The sequence below is a fragment of the Epinephelus lanceolatus genome, chromosome 17 (assembly GCF_041903045.1).
Source record: "Epinephelus lanceolatus isolate andai-2023 chromosome 17, ASM4190304v1, whole genome shotgun sequence".
NCBI classification, from domain to species: domain Eukaryota; kingdom Metazoa; phylum Chordata; class Actinopteri; order Perciformes; family Serranidae; genus Epinephelus; species Epinephelus lanceolatus.
In genome coordinates, this window is record NC_135750.1 from 19,697,755 (window position 1) to 19,720,358 (window position 22,604).

At 40.4% G+C, this 22,604-nt stretch overlaps 1 protein-coding gene across 18 annotated transcripts in view; it reads right to left on the reverse strand.

Annotated features, from left to right (window-relative positions):
* The window catches only part of kcnma1a (potassium large conductance calcium-activated channel, subfamily M, alpha member 1a), a 185,411-nt gene that overhangs the window by 36,197 nt on the left and 126,610 nt on the right, over positions 1 to 22,604 (reverse strand). For 9 of the 18 annotated variants that reach the window (XM_033613119.2, XM_033613108.2, XM_033613116.2 and 6 more), the window contains exons 10-19: positions 17,819 to 17,929; positions 17,590 to 17,695; positions 17,093 to 17,175; positions 16,943 to 17,012; positions 14,353 to 14,508; positions 13,703 to 13,812; positions 13,467 to 13,535; positions 10,304 to 10,315; positions 7,322 to 7,408; positions 7,158 to 7,234 (exon numbers count right to left, since the gene is read on the reverse strand). In XM_033613119.2, coding sequence (XP_033469010.1) covers positions 7,158 to 7,234; positions 7,322 to 7,408; positions 10,304 to 10,315; positions 13,467 to 13,535; positions 13,703 to 13,812; positions 14,353 to 14,508; positions 16,943 to 17,012; positions 17,093 to 17,175; positions 17,590 to 17,695; positions 17,819 to 17,929 — 881 coding nt within the window. Of the gene's footprint in view, positions 1 to 4,434; positions 4,444 to 7,157; positions 7,235 to 7,321; positions 7,409 to 10,303; positions 10,316 to 13,466; positions 13,536 to 13,702; positions 13,813 to 14,352; positions 14,509 to 16,942; positions 17,013 to 17,092; positions 17,176 to 17,589; positions 17,696 to 17,818; positions 17,930 to 22,604 lie in introns of all 18 variants that reach the window. The other 9 variants (XM_033613123.2, XM_033613113.2, XM_033613101.2 and 6 more) reach the window with 3 other exon arrangements.

Consider the following 22,604-nt stretch of genomic DNA (forward strand, 5'->3'; position numbering starts at 1 on the left):
TAACTTCATCAGAAAGTGCAAGCCTTAGCCACCTGCTCCCACAGACTTGAGCCCCAAATTCAATTAGCAAACTCGAAGCAGCGAGATTTATTCAAAAATCCAATTACTTTACCTCAACAAGTTGCCCAATTCATTCATTCATTTTTTTTTATTTCTTGCCTTAGAGAGTAAAATTTGGAAACCTTACAACATAATAACAGAATAATAATCTGCCGGCGCATTATTTTCTCGTTCATTTTGACAAAGTCTGGAGAGGTCAAGCTGCGTGCTAAGGCTGTAACAAGTCAAAAGGCAAAACTATAACAGTGGGAAAGAGGGGTGAGGAGAAAGGAGAGAGGAAGGGAGGCATTCGGGGAAGAGAGGCATGAGCAATGTCTTCAGCAGCAAACCTCATACAATGTTTCATACATTTGTACATCCTCTATCCATTTGGCTAAAGGAGTGGATCACGTACCTGTATCCCATCATGCAGCTGTAGCGGCTCTGTCCAAGGCATCACACTATTCTACTGGCTAGACGGGCCAAGTCATGCTAATGTATATTTGAATCTGTAGTTTCACTGCTCCACTCCCCAAGGGAAGCTTCACGCTAATGTGAATGTGTGCTTAAATAGTGGGTCTCAAAGAAGGATGTGCATGTTCGTTATTTTTGTGAGTCTTTGTCAATTTGTATATGTTGTCTGTGTATCTTTTTAAGGAAAAAACAACATTATTCCTCTTACAGATGGAAGTAGCTGTCTGTTAGTCACTCACTCTACAGCAAGACACTGCACTTCAAAATAAAAGCTCTGTGCCAGAAAATTGCTGAGCTTAAAAATAACATGTTTTTTTTTTTTTTTTTTACAAACTTTACATGCTTGCAAATCACTTGCGGTCCATTCAAAATGGACCTAAGACCAACTTTTGGACCGCCACCCACCAGTTGGGAGCCACTGGAGCAGACAATATTCTACTCGACTATTCTTTTCTCTACTTATGCTACTGTTACCATTATCCTGATGTTGTCAGTTGTTCAATACATCTAAATGTAATGTTAATGCACTCTTTGTATCTGGGACAGTTTTAATTTTAATTGGTTAAGAGGAGAAAACTATTACTGTCAGATTTTGAATCTTTATCTCAAGCTGTATTCCCTCAAAATTTATAAGGTAAAAATACTGATTGGACCACTATGCATAGAGTTGTTCACATACAGATAGATTGGTGAGCATGCAAGTCTATACACCAATCCCATACCATGTAATTTATTAATGAACTTTAAAGTTTCACACCTGGATAAAATGGAGCTAGAGTCTCCTTTGCCAAAACTGTGGTCTACACAGCAAACTCTGCTGTGCAACCACTGACAGCTACTGTTTTAGAGCAGCAAGAACAATTGATTTCCTGAAAGTTAAGTTGCTGTTGCACTGCTGCTTCATACTGTTACTGTGCTATTAAAACTTTTAAATTCTTTCATTCTGCTACAAGAAAGTTCTATGAAATTCACTGTATGAATTTACTCATGCTTTACAAAGATTTAACCTGAGCAATGCCATACAACAATAGCAATTATATTGCATCCATACAGGGGTAGAAGTATGGATTTTAGGCAATGGTATCAGATCGGATCAGTATTGGGAAAGAAATCAGGTATCAGAGCTTCTCTATTACGTATGATTTAATATCTTTTAAATGACCTCCACTCAATAAAGTCAGGGAGTAGAACTCGCAAATAACTCTTATCGGATAAAGTTAAGAGGAAAATGTATTTCACCATTATATTTCACCATTTGCTTTACACTAAGGAAGTGCTATCTTTTTACAGGTCACACTGATCTTTGTTACTAATTATTAAATTATAATTTATCGTGCAACATCTATTGCATGTCTGTCCATCCTGGAAAAGGGATCCCTCCTCAGTTTTCTGAAGTTTCTACTATTGTTTTCTACCCGTTAAAGGGATTTTGGGGAGTTGTTCCTTATCTGCTGCGAGGGTCTTAAGGACAGAGGGATGACGTATGCTGAAAAGCCCTCTGACGCAAATTGTGATTTGTGATATTGGGCTTTATAAATGAAATTGAATTGAACTAAATTATAAGTGGGCCTGTATTAGGATCAACACCAGTGCCTTAATGACTGTATTAAAGTATCTGATTGAGGATTGTTTTTAATTGTCGTCCTAAAAAAACTGGAATTTTGGTGCCGAGCTGCTCTCGTTCAGGTAAGCCTGGATCTGAGTGTGCTGTTACACAACAATAAACTCCTTAACTACGAGTCAGCCTGCAGCCAAAAACTGTGAGCAGCCAATTTCTGTCTTTGTGTTGTGTGTGTGCTGCTGTGTGTGTGTGTGTGTGTGTGAAGCTTTGAACCCCGGGGGAAGCGGGAGTGAAAGTCCCCAGAGTAGCACATCTAGATTGCTGTGACTCTGGGCAGAAACAGTCCCTGGTCCCCATTCTCTCATTACCAAGGTGCAAACAGACAGCAGACTAATGCCGTCTGGCACCTTTACAGAGACACCTTCAGCATCTTTGACTCTGAGTCACATCAGAAAAAAAATAAGAGCTTGAATGAAGTAATATTTTTCAGCTTCTGGCCAAGGAAAGAATGGGAAACGCAGATCATAACCCATGGGATGAAGGCATCAGGGACTGTTGTATCCTTTGGCATGCACATGTGCCTTATGAGCATGTAATAAGCATGCAGAGACTGTCGTTTTGGTCTTAGCAACAGAGATAACTGTTCACAGTGTTGAAACAGTTTGGGAGTATGGCAGACAAGGTACAGCGAGGCTATCACTTCATGCTGAAACTTCTTAACTTCAGAGTTTTTGCGTAGGCACTCGGACCACAGAATATGTTTACAACGTGGATTATTGACATATGGAAGGGGAGTAATGGAAAACACAAGACACACACGCGCACACACCGACAATGTCTTTGACTTCTGACTTCACAAATACCCAGATTCTGGCCTAGAGTTAAAAGGTGTCCGTTTCAGGACATTGAAGATTCAACATGACGGCTGCCCTGATAAACTGTCTGCATGGGTTTGATCAGTCACCATCTCCTCTAATCCACCAAGGCACAGTATACTCAAACAGAAGCTATCAGGGCGCTATGTTGAATGCGAAGGATGTCCCAAAGAAAGCACCATTCTCATATGTCCCCCTAAAGCTTCCTTATTCAGCAAGAGTGCAAGGAAAAATGATACTGTTACGGCAAGAGATGAACTCTTGAGCAATAACAAACACAGTACTGCAGCGGAGGCAAAAAAGAGTGCAGAAGACAAATGCTCTTTTTCCTTGGAAAGGCAGCCTTTTCTGCACAAACACACCCCGACCACACCATATCATATAAACAAAACACTAAGTGATGAAACAAACTCAGGATGATGAATTTGTCAAACTCAGGATTCGGTTTTGGATTGAATTTATTATCCTAAACGCACAGAAACACTCAGATTTGATCCTTGCATTTTTGCTGAACAGGTTTCTGGGGATTTAAGTTTCCTCTACAGACATCACCATTTAGATATTGTATCATTGGACATGACTCTGGCACGGCACCGCCATCTAGTGGCGATCTAAAGCTATGACAATTAATACTGTATTGCTAGTGGACTTCATCCAGTGCAGCGAGTTAAAACAAAAAAAGGGCCCAACAACTGTCCAGATTTGAAATGCACAAGACTGGTGCGGTGACATTTCAATTCTGAGAGGAACTGATGATCTCTGAAACCTCAGCCGGAGCAGGGCGAGGACCCAGAGCTTAGAAAAAAGGGCTGAGATCACAGAGAAGGAGGGCAAAGGGGAGACCAGATTGTTTTGATTGTGTTTTGGCAACCTAGTTTGATTTGCAGAACTTCCCACAAGGACGTTTTCTGCTCTCTGAAAGTACAGCCACACACAAAACTTCCTTTGACAGAAAGCAGATCAATTTAAAACTCAGCAGTTCTCGTTAATTCTCTTCCCCCTTGTGTTAGCTCCTCTAAATCCATGATTACCGCATGACATCTCAGATTTTTTATTACGCTCCTTCTGTACTTCCTTAGAGCATGACACTGTAAGGAGGTTAATCACGGGTAATGACATAAGACTTGCAGCAGATTGGCTTCCAAATGCCAAATATGAGTTTGGTTTGATGATCAAATGGTGAGGGAAAAACTGCAGAGCTCACCGGCCACATCCGATTAAGTCACACTCTATTTAATTGTCATTTCCAACTAGTGAGAGCATCAGCTGACTGGGCCTATGATGAGGAGGCCTGATGCTGGTGTGAGTTTGATTTCAGCTGTTTTGGTTTTGGTCTGGTCTGAGCACAGTGTAGAAATGAGAGGCGAGGAGAGGGATGCAGAAGCTACACTGGTACATGCAACATAGATACAGTATACTATTTGCTGAAGAGGAAAAAAAACACTGCACTCTGGGTAATAGTACACCCATTTTCATTTTACTCACAATAAATCACTACCAGTGAGTAGTTAAAATAAAGTGGTGTTTTCCAATGGCAGCAGGGAAGGAAATACATCAAAAGTGTGTCACTGGTCATAAAGAAACATGGGAAAAACAACAGAAGAGAACAAAACATGATAGAACAGAACATACTGTAAGACAGACTCCCATTGCAGTAATGGAGCTGTCGTCTTTCTAAATGCATCTCTCTTGGGCTAACTAATAAGATAAAACACAACGGCATGTCCATCACCTGCGTCTGAGACACGGCGATATTAAGAAAGCAAACAAACGTAAACAGTTTATCTGAATGAGACTAAAGTGTGAAAGGCCTGTTGATCCTATTGAGCCAGGAACGCAAGAAATTGTCTGAATAATTGAGGTGACACAGACAAAAGAAAGAAACGGTGGGTATCCATTTTAAAAGCAGGCTTTGTCTGTATCAGGCTGCTTACTGTAATTGACTGTGACCTTTTAGAGGAAATACGGGAGATTCACCTGAATTATTTATCCAGTGGCTAACATGTCCTGACAAGTGACTACTGCACATAGGTCAGGTTATATTCATGTGCTGTTCCTGCTGTAATGCTAATGTTACGTCCGCATAAATAAAGGCGGAGGACTATCAGTTTGACGGGGCATTTGTGTATGGTGAAAAGTCTTAAATTTAATAATTAAGAGCACAGAGACTGAGCTCAGTACTCTCAAATACTCTCATCAAGAGCATTTACATGTAAAAGAATATAATACAGGGTCATATCCACTGATATTTTAAATGTTAGAGAGAAAAGCTCATTGTCTCATGCAAATAAAAAAAAGCTGGCTTATTCTGCCTTTATAATTGTAGTTTCTCATCTGAGAGTTGGAAAAGGAGTTATTGTATATGCATTATTGTGAATAATAATTCAATAATGTTAAGTGCTTTTTATCTACTGAACATAGGGTTGCAGCGGTGTACCAGTTTAACATTCACACCATGTTAAACTTTTCAGACGGGGGTGCCATCTTGTGAGGTACGCACTCTGTTACCTGCACCTGCTGTGGTGGTCACCAACAGTATTTGGACTGATCATAATAAACACCATAGATCTATATGACTTGATACCCTGAGGCTGACCCTAATGCATTACTTCCCCTCACATACCTGACTACTGAAAAAACATAAATGGCAGTCTTACATTTCCTTTCCTCCTCAACTGTATGTCAAACTAGCGCCAGACATGCAGTGGCAAAGGAAGTATAGATTAAAGTATGTGTCCCGTTCACAAATCAAATTCCTACCAAACAATAACAGTGCACTAACTGCACTAAATCAATGCGCTAAAGCTTGACTGTGGAAATATGCTTGAGTGCAGTACAAGGGATCTGTGCAATAGGCTGAATGCCCTGTGTGTGTGTGTTTTGCAATGTTTTTTTAAGTGTAATATTCATTACTGTTTACTTTTACTTTTTACTATAAAGTTTATTATTGTTTTCGTAAGCTCTTTTTTACTTATATTTGCACTGAGGAGGTTGCATTCAAATTCAATGTAGATGTGCAATGACATTGTTGGCCTAACAAATACACACACTGACCCCCATTTGACCCCATAATTAAACACACACAAACTTCTCACAGCTAGTGTTATTTTTCATTTAGTTGTCGATTTAACAGGCTATAGTGCAGCTAATTGTACCTTGAAAATCTCACACCACTACAACCCAAGTTCAAAAACATGCCATAAGACTGTGTATTGCCTTGCCTATGTGTATGTCCTCCCAAAATTGGTTCACTTTTAAAAGGTACCGTTTTTAGATTGAAATTGTGCAAAATCCCCAAATTCCAAGGCTGAACTTCATTTGAATATTTTCTGTAAATTTTTTACTGAAAATTTTCCTGGATATTTATTTAAAGTTTTTTAATGATAAATTGTAAACAAGTCATGGATTTGAATATGTCAGCAGTAGGGTCTTATGACTGGTTTGCTCACTCCACCAGAAAGTATCTTTCGTCGTACAGAAGCAGCTCTTTATGTGTTGGTTTGTGCTGTTTTCTTTTGTCTTTCTTTCTCTTCTAATTTCTTTTGTTCACACTGGAAATGTACAATGTTACCTACAATCAATCTTATTTATGTTGTTTATTTTCAGATAGGAGACTTTTTACACATACGTCCATAAAAAAAAGGTTTTAAGTCTCAATTTTATTTATTTTTTTAAAAATGAAGGGTCACTGTAACTGATAATAATATTATTAATAATAACAATAATAATAATAATTATAATAATTTCTGAGCTGGTTATCGTACCGTGAAAGTTTCGTGCCGTTGCAACCCTATTCTTCACTGCTTTTTACTCCTGTAAATCTCATTCACTATGATACATTTTCTGTGTAGATAAAGTTGTGATTCAAACCAAAAAGAAAACACACTCAAAGAGAACTGCATTTCAACTGGAAATAAACCAAATCAGATATTGACTGATGACCATACCATAATGGATGTTATGGAGGCTCAAATGGGACCCATAATAAACACTTTCCTAAGGGTATAATGATGTGACAACATATATTACCTTTAAAAACACAGTACCACGGTACAGGAGAACAATGACACAATGAGAGGTATCATATTAGTGTACAGACTTGTAAAGGCTTAAGTATAATGAGACAGACAGACCCACAGGTAGGATTTGGAGTGAGAGGAAGGGAAGGAGGGGGGTGGATGGGGCAAAATAAAGGCCCGGCTACTCACGTCGTTTGCAGCCACACTTCTTGATCCGCTTAGGGTCTGTGATGTCATCATGACAAGCTTTGCAGTAGAAAAATGCTCTAAAGGTGGCACAGTAAGAAATGTTCAGGACTTCGATTAATCAAACCGTTTTACATAATGAGCGATCAGGTGTTCATCAGGGTTACCTCTTTACTTCTTTGGCGTCACTGGCGATAAAGAACCCCAGTGTTCCCTCCTGCATCTTGACATGGTTGCCCGGGTTGATGAGGATGCTGGGTAATCACAGAAATAGACACACCATGCTCATTAACGTCTGGACGACACTCAGCTCATGCACACAACATGCTAATCAAGAGGAATGGTACACAGACTTGCTGAAGCCGTTAGTCGGACCTGCACTGGACTGCTGCATTATTCTCAGCTGGTTTGTGTCCTACGTGTCGTCACAAACACACCTGCTCGTCTGATTTTGGGCGATTTGCTGATGTGATACTCACACGGATGGACACAATGTACAACAGTATGATCGCACATTGAATTTTAATTCTTTTCTTTACAGGATGGTGTTGGGTTGCCCTGAGGTGTGGAGGGAAGGACAGAGAGATACGAGTAAAGGGACAAGGGCAGAAAGAATTAAAATTATGGCTATGGAGTGGTTTTAGTGTCAAATACATCTAGTCGAAACAAATGTTATGATGGCCACTGAGACACGGCTGCAGTACGGAAAATGTACAGCAAGTGTTGTTATCTCGGTTAGTAACTGACAGTGGGATGCAAGGGAATGAACAGCTCTTTTTCTGTCGATACTACTCTACTCAGTGACTCTGCTACAGCCTATAGGATCGCTCTAGGAGATGTAAAATTGGTGGAGTAAAGTTCAAAGGTGGATGAACTCCCATTAAAACCAGTAGTGACTCTGCTCCGCTGAATTACAGTGTGGAAATAATTAGAATGCATGTCCAGCAAGGTCAATATTGACTTAAAATTTTATATTATATTCATTATATTTATATCTAAAGACACAGTGGTAATAAAAATGTATTACGGCATGCTGAACAACAGCTGCACTAACAGTAAATATTATGGGATGTGTTAGTTAAAGCATTTTTATTATGCGTGGGACTCCGTTTAATACCCTAAAGCACTTTAAGCGACTGGCTGTATCATTCCCCATTAATTAGACTGAGACAAAGAGTAGACGCCACACACACATACTGTACGCTCACACACACACACACACACACACACGCACGCACACACACACACCCTGGTCATTAATGGTTACCTGTGGGCAACAGTCATCAATGATGTGAGTGTGAACTAAGAAATCAAAACACCGAACCCACAAACCTTTAAGGGTCACACTCCTTTAAATAAGACGAGCCCAGATGAAAGGTGATTGATTTTTCTTTTTTCTTTTTTTTCTTTTTCGTTGACTCCATTTTATGTATTTATGAATACATAAAAAAAAAGTCAGTGTTTCTTACCGACTTGATTCAAATTTTTGTATTTTAAATAACTATTTTGTGCCATTTAAGTGACACATTTTTGAAAAAGTGTGTTATCTGTGCAGACTCAAAACATCTGTCTCACTACATCTTTCCTCTGGGCTCTGGAAAAAAGGCTACACTGGAGAAAATAAACAAAAATATTAAGGGAGCAATTGAATCCATACACATATCAGGCTGTGATCAAATTGCACCAGTCATGCAAATCAGATTTTTTCCTTCCACATTTTTCTTTTCAATAAGTAAAATAGCATCAAACATTCACTCAGATTGAATGGCCCCCAGAGAAGTAAACAGGCATTACGCCCTGGCATGCTCTTTAGTGAAAATAAATGAAAGAAAACATTTCATATCAAGACAGTTCCACAAACATTGCTGCCCAAATCTGAGATTTCACAGGAGTGTCTATCCGAGACATTTTTCTTCGGGTCAGGTGCAAACTGGTGAATAGAAGCTTAAAAAGCGTCAAAACCTCATATTGTGAGCAACAAGGCAAGCATCAAACACCTCATGTGATAGTGTCATACGGGAGCATGCAGTTACCATACAGCATGAAGAGGACAAGAACCAAGACAGAAAGGCATAGCCACTGCAGTACAGGTATAAGGACAGGTACGTAGATGCAGACGGTTGCAGTAACTTCTGTGCAGTTGGATTGTTTCCCAAACACCAAACTGACAGGAAGTGACCTCACTTAAGAACATCTACTCGAGAGACGCACGAGCATGACTGTACGTGGTGGCTGAGACGCACAAAAATGCACATTCACACACAAACTCTCCCCCTCGAGGTAAATCACACATAAACCAGACGTACAGACATGCACAGATGGATATACATTTAGCACTGAGAACATGAGAGGGTGATGGGATGCAAAAGTGAAATGTGGGGCACTCGTGAACATTGTAACCTATGATTATTAGAATTTCAGTTTGGATAAACTTAATGCTATCCAAATCCAACAGCTCCATGCCTGTCCTAGTGTGTTAAATGATAGTAAAAGGAAAACAAAGATCGGTGAGGTGCTGCTGGTGTAGTAAAACCATGAAGAAAAAAGACATGCTGTTATATCAGCCACTGCCTACAGCACTGATGGATAATCAGTAAATTTAAATCAAGATTAAATCCAAAATGTAAAACAACAGATTATCAGTGCTTATCAACACCACATCTGAGGTCTATGTGTGTACAAACTCCTCGCTGATTCAAAGAACCATGAAGTACTTATTTTAAAAACACCATGAGTGGATTAATTGGCTTGGCAAAGCTAACATACAGAAGGGTAACAACTGAGCAACACTGAAAAAGAACTGAAAGTGAGAGAAACAAACTAAGCAAAGGACTGGTAAAGGACACAACGGAAAAAGATCAAATAAGAGGTAGATATGGAGAGGGTGAGTGTTTGGCCTTGGTACACCGACAACAGCAAAGACAAAGAAACAGCACTTCTACAAACATATCCAATTTATCTATCCTCTCTCTGCCTGCAAAGAAGTTAGTGCATTAAGCACAAGGGACACCATAAAAAAAGAGTTAGAAAAAGAAGCCTGTGAGATAGTGTTTGGAAAAATATCCTTGGGGGAAACTCCCAAAGTCAGAAGCTTTAAAGTGGTGGAGATTGGGTGGAACTTTGGAAGTAAGATAAGGTAGAGGGCATACCGCTTTCGGCTTCTGCAAACAACAAGAAAAAATCTCAAATCAAACAGTTATCATGAACATAAAAGAAGAGGAGAATATTTCTAATGTTTCTCTGCCTGTTTAGTAGGCACGCCTTATGTGGCAGCACGTGGCGCAAATCTGCACAGACACACAGTTATTTCATGCTTGTCCGATGGTGAGGTCCTTGCACCTAAAAAATGTTTACTAAAAAAATTCTGTTTGATCTTTTATACAAGGGTGAGATTAAAACAAATGGCACTGAAATCTGTGATAGTACATCTTCTAGAAAAGAGCTGTAGATATAAGGGAAATGATGCCTCTGTGTGGCATCATCGAAATCATTACAAAAAAATGTTTACCATGTCAGAATTATTAAAGTTAAATGTCAACATGACCATCGTCTGCCATGCACATACACGTAAACATCTGACACAGGTGAATGAGGAAAGGTGGGTGGGATTTGGCAATTGAGACTACTGAGAAATAGTACTTCATGTTGTTATGGGTGATAACACTGACACTGATGTAGTTAGTGGTTATCGTACAGACTGAACAGGGACACAAGAGAATCAAGTTAAGGAAACACATGACATGAAGTTTGAATGTGGAGCAAATTAGTAATCTAGGTGTGAAAGTATCTCTGAGTTGACAGCACAACTATGACTGAAAAATCTAATGTCTTTCCAGTGCAGTTAACACATTTTTTTTTAATAACAGATTTTTTTACATTTGTTCCTGCATATCTGCAATGTTTGGTAAAAGTATTAGAATTGTGGCTGTGTAGTTACCTGACATACAGTCAGTATGATCAGTCCTGTTTATTTGTTTGCCAAATAGCAGGGTATTCCAAAAGTTCTTAGGAACGTTAGGCTATTCAGGCAAGAAAGAAGTGATAAGTTTTTGGTGCAGATCCATTTTTTTTTTTGCCAAGTTTCTTAAAGGAGCAGTGTGTAGGCTTTAGTGCCATCTAGTGGTGAGGACAGCACATTGCAACCAGCTGAAACTTCTACAAAGAAGAACTCTTGGTTAGGATTCCTTCAGTGCTAATTGTTCAGGAGGTTTTTACTGGGAGCCAAATTATCTGCAGAGGTCTCAGATCACATAATTAAAGGTTCATTCTCACTGCTGCGATGCGGAAATGCGGGATGGATTTGCGGAATATTCGCGCAGAGCTTTTCCGCGTTTAAACCATACACACAGGCGCGGTACGGACGCGGTGCAGAATTTCGCGTTGTTGTGTTCCAATTCCGCACAGTGTGAACGGGTGTGGGTGAACATGGACGAGAGTAGCAGCAGCAGCAGCAGCAGCAGCAGCGAGCTAGCAAGCTAATGTTTAACAAGCGTCAACATCAACTTTCTTTAGCACTTACCACTCTCACTGCAGCCACCAAGCTGGACAATGGACTGCCAGACGTTGTCCTTTAATTCATTGTTCATTAGATCATCCCGTCTTTTATCAAAAAGGACGGGGTGCTGTGAAATGAGGTTTATCAACCTTTCTCCCATACTGTCCTGCCTGACTGGATTTTGGACTCTCCCGGGTCTGTGCGACGTGACTATAAACAAACAATTTCATTGGCCCAGCTGTGTAGTTCCACCATAGACTGCATAAAATAATGGACGTAGTGAGTTCCACCGGCAAATTCCGCGGGGGTCAAAGTCTGGGTGGAAACTTTTTTCACCGCACAAAAGTTCCGCCCCGGTGTGCAAACTTCCATAAGAACCCATGAAATCAGCTTTTATATTTTTCCGCGAGAATAATCTGCGCTGACTGGCAATAACTCTGAATAAAGCAGTTTCACGTTACAAAACAGTGTTTCTTCGATGCTTTTCAGCTCATCGCAGACAGGCAGCTAGCTCAATGTAAACACGCGGCAGCTACGCTCAAACACCAGAACAACACCGTTGCAGCGCACACGGGTTCCTGAGCGCCTATTTTTCAGGGTGCTACGTCTGCACACTGAAAAAAACAGAGTTAAACTTTAGGAATACAGCAGCGTGCACATGTCATGTGACAAGGAACAACCAATCACAGGTGGCAAATATCTTTCCCTTCTTCCATAAATATCAGTCTGAGGTAAATATGACGAAGTTGATCATTTTAGTGCAGGGCTGCCAGAGCTTTACATCTGTCCCATGGACAATATTTTTGGCCTAATACACACTTACCAAATAAGGCTTGGAAGACGATCAGCTCTGCACTCAGAATGACCTGCCAAGGGACTACAGACGCGAATAAGCTTGAAGCTATAATCTGGTACAGTGCATCAAAGGGTGACATTTATGTTTGAGCTGTACACTGTGCCTTTTAAATAAAATAAAAATGAAATTTCTGGTAAGTAGGCTATGACACGGTGCTGGCTATGGTCTCTTAACAACCTCAGACGCAACCTGCCTCTGTGCCCTTGAAAGTTGGCACAGAGTAGGCACAACAGTAGCATCCAGCGCCCGACCTTGTGTTTTCCAGGCGGTTAAAGACAGCGTGTGTACAGCTCCTAGTTGTAATTTAAAACCCAGACGTTCAGGAGTTTTACCAGGAGACTAATTACCCACAGAGGTCTCTTTCTTTCTAAAACAAATGGACACAGTGATTTATGCCAGTAAAAATGTTGAATAAAGCAGTTTTACATTTAAAAAAAATGTGTTTTTACAATGCTGTTTGGCTCGTCACGGAGGTGCTGCTAACTACAGTGGCCGACGCAAAATGCAAAACATGAAAGGCCCATTTAGAGCAACTGTTGTCTTGTCTGTTCTGGGTTACTATAGAAACATGGCATTGCAACATGGTGATCCTACACACTGAACCTTTAAGATGGCAAGATAGGATATTTTTACTTTAATTACAAGTTTTGGGACACTAAAATGAGAAACTGAAATTCAAGATGACTGTGCAGCCTTGGCAGAGGTGTGTGCTTTCTGAGTGCTTTCTAATTGTGTTACTGTGCGTACAGATGCTCCATTTGGCATCGCTCTAATGTCATGCACCAACTTAATGTCATCAAATGTAATATAAATATCATCTGTTTTTAAAGCTGCAAGAAAGGATTTAGGGAAAAATATAAGATATTTTATTAGAGGATCCTCTTGAAGCGAGTCACACAGTAGTTCACTTTTTAACACAGTTGCTCCTGATGTAAGTGGAAAAAAGATGCAATAAACAAACCTGCTCTCTCTCTGCTCAGACTTGTATTCGATGGCAATGAGCAACAGCTTCAGCTTCACGTAACACAGCCTGCAAAACATGTGCACTCATTAGAGGACAGCAGTGTATAAGCAAATGACTGATGTGTTCAAACAGCTTTGAAATTCACATCTCATCTTTCTTACTTCACTTCAGAATTGTTATCTATACCTACCACTGACAGTGGGCTTGCTGAGTGAGGAGAGAGTGATACTTACTCGCAGACAGTGGGGAAGGAGAGGCCGACAAAGGCACTGGACAAATACTCTGTGTACATCTCATTAGCCACCCCTTCTAGGTAATACTTCTGCCATGTGTCCTCCTCAATCTGACAAAAAACAAGCACGGAAATGTCACATGTGAGGATAAAAAAAGGAAGAGAAAAAAAAGCAATACTGTTTTTCTTCCAATAGCGGCCCAATGTGGTCTGCAGATGTTCCGCCGCACAACATCAGCCTGGTCATTATAAGCTGATCCATCATCTTTATGACAAGAGAACAGTTCTTTGATAGAGACAAGCACCTCTTCAATTCTGAGCCACAGAAACACTGAACAGATTCCATATGAAATGTCACAGTAAAATATGATGTGCCAGGACGACTGAAAACACTCTAATGGAAGTCTTTCTCTGGACTAAGATGTCAGAATTTTCCGGGGAATGTACTGTGCTTGATAGATTTAGTCCATCTGTCAGCGGAGAACCTACTGTATCCACTTATAGTGACCTCACCTCCAATCCCTGAATAAATCATCTAGTTTACAAAAAAAAACCCCGCAATGTGAGAATGCGTTCATCCATATTACTTCAGTCAGAAGGTTCAGAGGGAGTGACTGAGACGAGGCAAGTTAATCTTGTCCTCTGTGTTACCTCAATGAAGGACCTCATAGAGAAGAGGTTGGCTAGCATGGTGGACAGGCCCTGGGCCAGACAGCTCTGGGCAATGAAGCCTGCCTTCAGCTCCGCCAGGCAGATAGCATCGTCACCCTCCTTCCAGTTCCAGCTTGGAATGTTCAGCAGATGGGCCTTCGGCACAAGACAGACAGAGGAGGTCACAAGACACAGAAAACTTAGCAAACGATTCGTATTTCTTAGAGAAATACTTTGACATTTGGGGAAATATGCTCATACGCTTTCTGGCAGAAAGTTAGTGTTAGCTGAGGAGCTCACTACCACTCTCCTGTGTGGATAGTAAATATAGATCTACAGCCAGCAGCCGGTTAGCTTAGGTTAGCTTAGCTTAGCACAATAATCTATAACACAAGATACCCCACTACAAGCTGCGCCAAGGGAACAAAATGGTATACAATTCCTGTCTCCTTAGTGGGCAGGGTCATCTCTTTGCCGCATCATCGTTTGGAAGTATAGTAAACATTGTGTGTATGGATGAAATCAGATTCAAAACAATACAAAACAGAAATTTAACATTTGTTCCTAATTTTGCTGCTTGTTTTTATCTGCTAGCTTATTGTCTGATATCAACAGAGTCTAAGGTCACGACAGTTGTCGCCAGATCTCAAGTTTGTTTCTAAAACAGAGACATGTCTCAAACAAAGTTAATTTTCTTCCGATATGTCTGTCTGAAAAAATGTCATTTTGCTGTCAGAATGTCTAGAAGGGTTGGGGCTTATGAAAAATGTGTCCAATATTTACTTCAGTGACTACGGGGCGAAGGGAATGGTCATAATCTGTAGTCACGTTCACTTCTCCCATTGGAATGAATAGACTTGGGGCCGCTGCTCGTCTCCTAAAGGGGGGTGGCAGTGGTGAAGCCATGTGACAAAGATACAGGAATCTAAAGTGGGCTTGGTTTATCAACAGTCTCCGGTAACAGCTAGCTTGGCTCTGTGGCAGTTGCCTGGCAATGAGCAGATACTTCAGGAAGTTATTTGTCCAAGAGAAGAAATAGACCAGGGCATAAGCACTCGTATAATGGCAAATGGTTGTTTTTAGAAATTTCCCCAAAAAGTTTTTTTTTCTTTCCCTTTAAAATGTTCTAATTCGAGATCTGCTTGCAAGCAAGTATTTTGATTATAAACATTAATTTTACATTTACTTATACTATTGCATTTTAATTTTAGTTAGCCAGCTCTCAGATGTTGTTTACAGCAACTGTCAATGAATGAAACAATTATTCAAAAAGCATCCATTTGAAGGTTGTCTCTCTCAAAAATGTTACTATAAATAAGCGATTAATTCCTTAAAAAATAAATTATTATATAACAATATAGAACAGACTGGCACATACGGATACTTCAGAGAACATCAAAGGCATGCCCTGTTTGTGGGGTACAGAAAGCCAAAGGTCATGGAGATGTCAATGACAATTTGACCTGTGTTTGGACCATAATTTCAACAAGTCTGTATGCATTTATTTCTTGTTAAACAAACATAAACATGTCTAATAATTGTTTTGCAACATTGCCTTAACCTTAGCATTAAATAAGGTTGATCCCCACAATGCTCCTCCAAGTGGATCACTGACCCAGCAAGGTAGCCGACTGTAACTTATCCAGACATCTATACATACTTAATTATATCACCAGGTATCATTACGCTAAGCGTTATCTGAAAAAAGCAGCCTTTTACTAGCCAACCAGTCGATCTACAGTCTGATGCTGCTATACAGTATGACTGCATACTCCCACTCAAGCTAACATTAGCTATCCATCAGTAGTAAATGTCACCAGCATCATTTAGCCATTTACCACACTGACAGTGAATATCCACATATCTTATGTGCCTTAAATCTCAGTGTGAAAGCCTGGGTTAACCCACTACACATCAGCTTTTCTGCATTTGCCGGTCTCTTTTATGTGACAGCACAATTCAAGGCGCAGCCTTGGCAATGACATGATATCAGTCTGGCCTGTACAGTATCTTGGAGCAGTAAAACCTTTTTATCAGGATCTTTTTTTAGGAAATGGCAGGGGAACAAATCGGAGATCAGTATTTTTGGATTTATTGTTAGTGTAACCAACTACATAGCAACTTTTCTGCATAGGGTTAGTTAATTTATACTGATTTAAAGTAAAATTAAAGTAAAAGTTTGGAAACATGCTTCAACTTCCTTTTTTTACACTTGCCATTAATCCATGATGCAGGATTGTTTTCCCTGAAAAAGCCCATGAAAGAGCGTATTGCTGGTCCGATGAATGTCTTCAAGTATTTGTTAACTTTAATACTACAGTCTGCAGCACAGTCTTTGACTTTCATGACGTCAATGTAGCAATGATAAGGTCCATATTTGCATGAACTGTGAGGGCAGTGGAGTATGTGGTTACTCATATGACACATTACTACAGTATGAATTGCCCAATCACGAAACCAACTACTGAAATGCAGACAAGGTTGTTGGGTTAAACCTTGTTATAAATGTTCTGCCTTATGAGGGAGGATAGAAAGCAGTCCAGATGAGGTGAATCAACCTTATACACCACAGGGCACTAAAACGCCTTACCTTATTGTGATACTGCAGCATCTGCGTGATTATTCTGATCTTGGGATGATAGTTCTTGATCGAAATGACCCTAGAAGATGAAACACAGGCACAGTGTAACACCTTATCTAGAAAGTTTCCACTGATTTCAAAGTTCGGAGGACACAATACCTCATGATGTTGGAGGCATCTTCAGCATCAGGATCTGCACAGTATTTATTGGCTAGGATTAAGCAGGCATCTGCTGACTCGATCTATGTGCAGGGACCAAATACACAGATATGTTAACGTTATAAAACATGTCAGAGCTTATTATAAGGCACAGTGAGTGCTTTAAACTAACTGTGTCCGTCGTTCTCACATAAAATTAAACAAATTAGTAGGTTTAACTTTGGCCATGTCCAATTAGTCATACTGCTGATCAAAATGCCTCAGATTTTTTTTCCAGTTCCTTTTCTCTGCTGTCTTTATCCATTTTATTCAAGGAATTAAAAAAACTGTTTTCCTCCTCAAATTTCCACTAAATCGATAAAACCCCCCAAATTACTGATTTGCTACATGGAATTTTGCTCTTAATCTGTCAAATTTGATCTCAACTTAAATTCCACAACTGTTGTCAATAATTTCATTTGATTTCATCTCTCCAAGAGTCCTGTCACAGACTGTACCTTCACTCTGGCCAGATCGTGAGGGTTAAGCACAGATCCCTGGTAGAACTCTACTTGGGTAAAATGTCGTTTGAACAAGGCTTCCAGCTCAAGATTAGGGGAAATACTAGCACACAGAGAAGAGAGGAGAGGGGTTAGCGCACCTCAAACACATACAGGCTGAGTGTGCATTGTGTCAAACATTGTGCTCTGCTAACCTACACAAGGTGAGGAAGAAAAGATAACTTACTTATGGAGAAAAACAATTTCTACATTGACATCATCCCTGTCCTTGTGTAGGAAGTCTTTGAGGAAGTTGGAGACACTTTCGAGGGTAATATGACCACAGACCACAATATGCCTGGAAGGGGGGAAGAAATCATCTTGAGTGGGCAACATAAATCACTGCAGACACTGGCATGTCTCCCAAAGATAATCAGTCAAACCAAAGCACTCTAACATCTAACTCAAATATAGACTGAAAAAAACTATATACATGTCAAGAAATGTCATTTCAACGCAAACAAGAAACTGAATTATATCTTTTCTGCCATAAAAGAGAATATTTTCCCCCATGTAATGAAAGTGGTTAAATTCTGCACGACAAGTGCAATCAAACACTCAACTCTGAACCACTTTAGAAAATCTAAGATATAATCACACAGCCCACAGTGGTTGGATTGTCATCCGTTCTCAATATAAAAACTGTCCCTTCGGCCAAACCACCCCTTTGTGAGCTGAATGGATGTTGACAAAGACATGTACATCAATATGCTTGTGCTTTTATACAGAACATTACTAAAAACTTTCAAAGTGATTTGGAGGCCTGTGGTTGACACAAATTCTAAACAGGACTTTGGAGTATTTGACGGGTCCCCTGGCAAAACATGTAGCGCATTACAGCAGAGGGATCTGTCAGACAGCGCACAGGCCTGATTACAGCAGTAAGGAAGTTAGATTGGAACGATTTTGGAGCTGAGGTTGTGTCCCTGTTTGTCCTCTGACTGCACCGTAGGCCAGTGATCGAGTTCAAAGGTCAGCTGTACAGTTACATCAACTATGAGAGTCATTGTGGGCAGGTTGGATGGTCACTGACCAAATCTCATATTTAAACTTTAAAATCTTAACTGTCTTAACAATAAAACTTGTGGTGCTTCTGTAACTATTAAGTTTAGTGTCCCAGAACTGACAGGAATCATTTCAATTCCTGCATCATATATCAGCCATTATTCCTGAAAATACTCTTGTTGCTCAACTTATTTTATTTAAAATGGAAATGGACAACTTTTGCTCTTTAACATATCATCATGAGATGTTGATTGTACGTAAGCCGCAATTTTCAGGGCTGAAAAATGAAGCCAATTCCCAAGTGCCACAAACTGCAGTTCCTTGAATGGCCACTTGAGGCTGGCCCCAGAAGCAAGTCAATCCTCATAGAACCCCATGTTAAAATGTCAGACTTCACAGCAGAAATAAACATGTCTATAGTCTGCTATGATGTGTCGCTACAGCCTCAGAGTCAGATCCACCCCTCACTCATCCAGAACTGTACCCGCTCATCCAAAAATGGTCACTTCTGGCTCTAAGAAACCAAGATGCCGACGGTAGAAATGTCAAACTCAAGGCTTCAAAATTGCAGTCCAGCTATCTATGGGTGATATCATGGTAGCTACGTCAATAATTTTAAGCAGTCTATGGCCCTGATCACACTGAAAGCGTTTAACGAAAAGCAGCTGGAGGTGGCTTTTCGTAATTGTTTTTAATAACAATTAAGCTTTTTGATCACTGTTTTTGCGCTGCTACGTGCCTCAGGTTTCTGTGCTCTGAACTCATCGAGTTGAAAACATTTTAACTCAGAGCAGAAAGCGCCCCACATCATCTCCGCTTTTTCCCCATTGTCCAATCAGATGATTTGAGAAGTGGGCCTTCTGTGGTGGTCACGACAACAAGTCTACTGTTGGGAGGTTGGGGTTGCTGCATACCCAGAGCTACACGACTGTACAAACCGCAGTTACCACGATCTCAATAGAAAATAGCAGGCGTTGAAGCACAGTGCAGTACTTGAAATTTCGGGAAGTGGGTCAACCATTGCGCAGCCAAAACAGGAAGATGATAGCGCCTTTTCCCCCACGGTAGCTAGTGGTAGCTAACCCTAGTTACCAAAGAGAATCAATGTAAGTTCAGGTTACTACCCCGTTAGCCAGAAACGGCAGACAGTGGAACAACCAAAGTAATTGTGGAAACTCTACCCGGCAAAAGAAAATGAGCCTCGTTGCTAGGCTCTGAGGAAAATGGAAAGCGATACGGTTGTCTTTGCAACAGCTGCGCCAACAGTAATACCACTTGGACGTGCTAAGGAGGGAAAAGTTGAAAAGTTGTCTCTTTCCACTTTAAAATTCAAGTTAAGGTTTTAGGTTATCTCATTCCTTTAATGTTAATGTAGCACTGCTATAAGACCTTCAATAACGTACTAGAAGTTGTTGCTATTAAAAAAGCTTAGAAGTCAACCATGATATGGTTATGATAGACTATTTAATCATGCTAATTGAATGGATTTAAGACACTCTATATGCTTCATTTGCAGTGTGGTAAGCTGAGCTACCCTTCTGGAGTTAAAGTTAAATGTCACCACGTCTTATTGCCAAACCCCTAAATGAGAAATCCAAACATGCTCAGTAGAATCCAGCCCTTATATTGACATGGATTAGTGCGGACACTCGGCAGACACCCTAATTACCCTATGGAGACCTGTAAGCCAATCTGTGTAATGACAATGGCCTTATCCCATACTTAGCAAGATGTGCCAGGAGACAAATGAACCACTTTAGTTTTGAGTGCCTGGATACTGGACAGCTTTGCATTTAACACTATGGGTATTGGGTTACTCTTTCCTAAAATAAAAAAGAAACACTGTGGTCATATTTGCTCACTGTTTAACTTCTTGTGATCAAACTAGATTTGTCTCCTTGAATGCATTATCATACATCTTATACACACTGGCTAACACTTTAACCTTTAAAAGTTGACGTCTAAAATTGTAGAACGTTACTGAAGTCTGACTCAATTTGGCAGGTTTAGAGGAAACTGATATTTATTGATGTTAGATGAGAACCATAGTCCAGATCACTTAGTGTTCTCCTATCCTGTACCAGATGGACCGGGTAGGGCTGGACTGAAGTGGACTTGGCAAAGTAATGTGACAGACATATTGAGAGAATGGCAGTTTGTGGATGTTGCAGAACATAATGGTCTTCGCAGATGTCGCCTCTGTCCTTTAAGAGAATCTAATGAGCAGCCGTGATTGCATGGTTGGCCAGAGTTGAGCAAAGGGCCGTGTGGTCTTACAAGCTGATGAGCTGAGATGTCTGTGGGCAGCCGGCAGTGTTTGGCACAAGATGTCTCTCATTTCAAGAGATGAAAAACATCAGTCCTGTTTTCCTATTCCCAGTATTCAGATGCCCTTCTACAAGGGTAGAGGGAATATACAGATTTATACGCCGTACTGGTTTGTGTGGGTTCAGCATTGGGTTATTAATCTCAGACACACACACACACACTAGGTGTAGAAGGTGATTTATCAGCAAAGCAAACTTTCTTCCTCATGTATCAAGCTTTGTGTCTTCCCCTGCAAGCCACTAATTTGAGTCCTTGTACTTAAGATGGAAATTTTGTTGAGATATCACGCTTCACTTGATAGACGTCATGCCTCCTCTGAGTTTTCCTCCTTTTAGTGTGCCAACAGTGGCATCGAAATGAACACTGAGATCACTGGCTAGTTAAATAGGATATAAGAAAAGGATATCTTAGATAATTCAGCCATTTATAATTGCTTCATGAACAAAATACCTCCCCTCTAGTTAACCTGATCGCACCGCACATCTTAAGCTATAGACATAAATAAATTAAAAAAATAAAATAAATAAAGGAACACTTCAGGGGCACAGATTTTTACAAGAAAACCAAACACATCAACCCAAAACTAGAAAAAAAAAAAATGCGTGGCACACAATTACATTAAATGCAAAGGGGTATTACAGAGCGTGCACACAAAACATGCAGTCAGGAAACATCCCAGGATGTCACTGGGGATACATTGAATACAAACAGAGAGCTCAAACATCAGCAACAGAGGTCACTCACTTGATACTGCTCTAATCCTTAGGTAAGTGATGAAACTTAGTGCAAGAATCATCATCACAGTGTCGCAATTTATACAAATAGATCTTATTTTATTGTTGTATTCAATGAGATTGCATCGGAAACTCAGTCATTTTACCATTATGTCAACGTGTGTCCATGCCTGATACTGCAGGAGTCTCTGGGCCTGCACGCCTCAAGTTGCTAGCCCTTACAAAGGACTTTCAAAGGTGTATGTCAGAGTTCAGCCAGGGTTGAAGCCAGTTTCCATGCCAACCCCTCTGTTGAAGTTGGGGCTAATGGAAACCATGGAGCCATAATGGAAACCACAGAGCCCCGATTGCAGCGGGTGCCAACAGAATGCAACACTTGTCATTATTATATCAGCATACGCAGGCTGAGTGCTGTCACTGCGCTCACGGGTGTATGCTACACTGCACAGAGTACTATAAGCAACACTACCATGAAACAGGAATTCGGTACGGATCCAATGCCCTCTCACTTCCAAATAACCTTCAAGGCCTGTTTCAAATGACAGCGGCCAGGCAGCCAGATGAAATAAGGGTCACATTTAAAATAGTTCACAGTGTATCATGACCTCATTGTTTGCGAGCTCTGTAATCAGTCGGATACTTGTAATCTCCTAATCTCATTTCCATGATAGACTTTTTTTTGTGCTGACAGCTGCTAAATAACTGAGCCCCGATGGCAATCCTAAACCCACATGACAAAGCGTTTTTGTCTGTGTGTCAGGTCCTATACATGTAAACACCAAACACATACATATCTAAATGATTATGCAAAGAGCCTGGTGCCACTCTAAGCCTGTGTGTTTGGTGGGTATCTTCTGATTGCTACCATATGTTTGCACTGTATGTCTAACCAGAGAAAGAAATGGA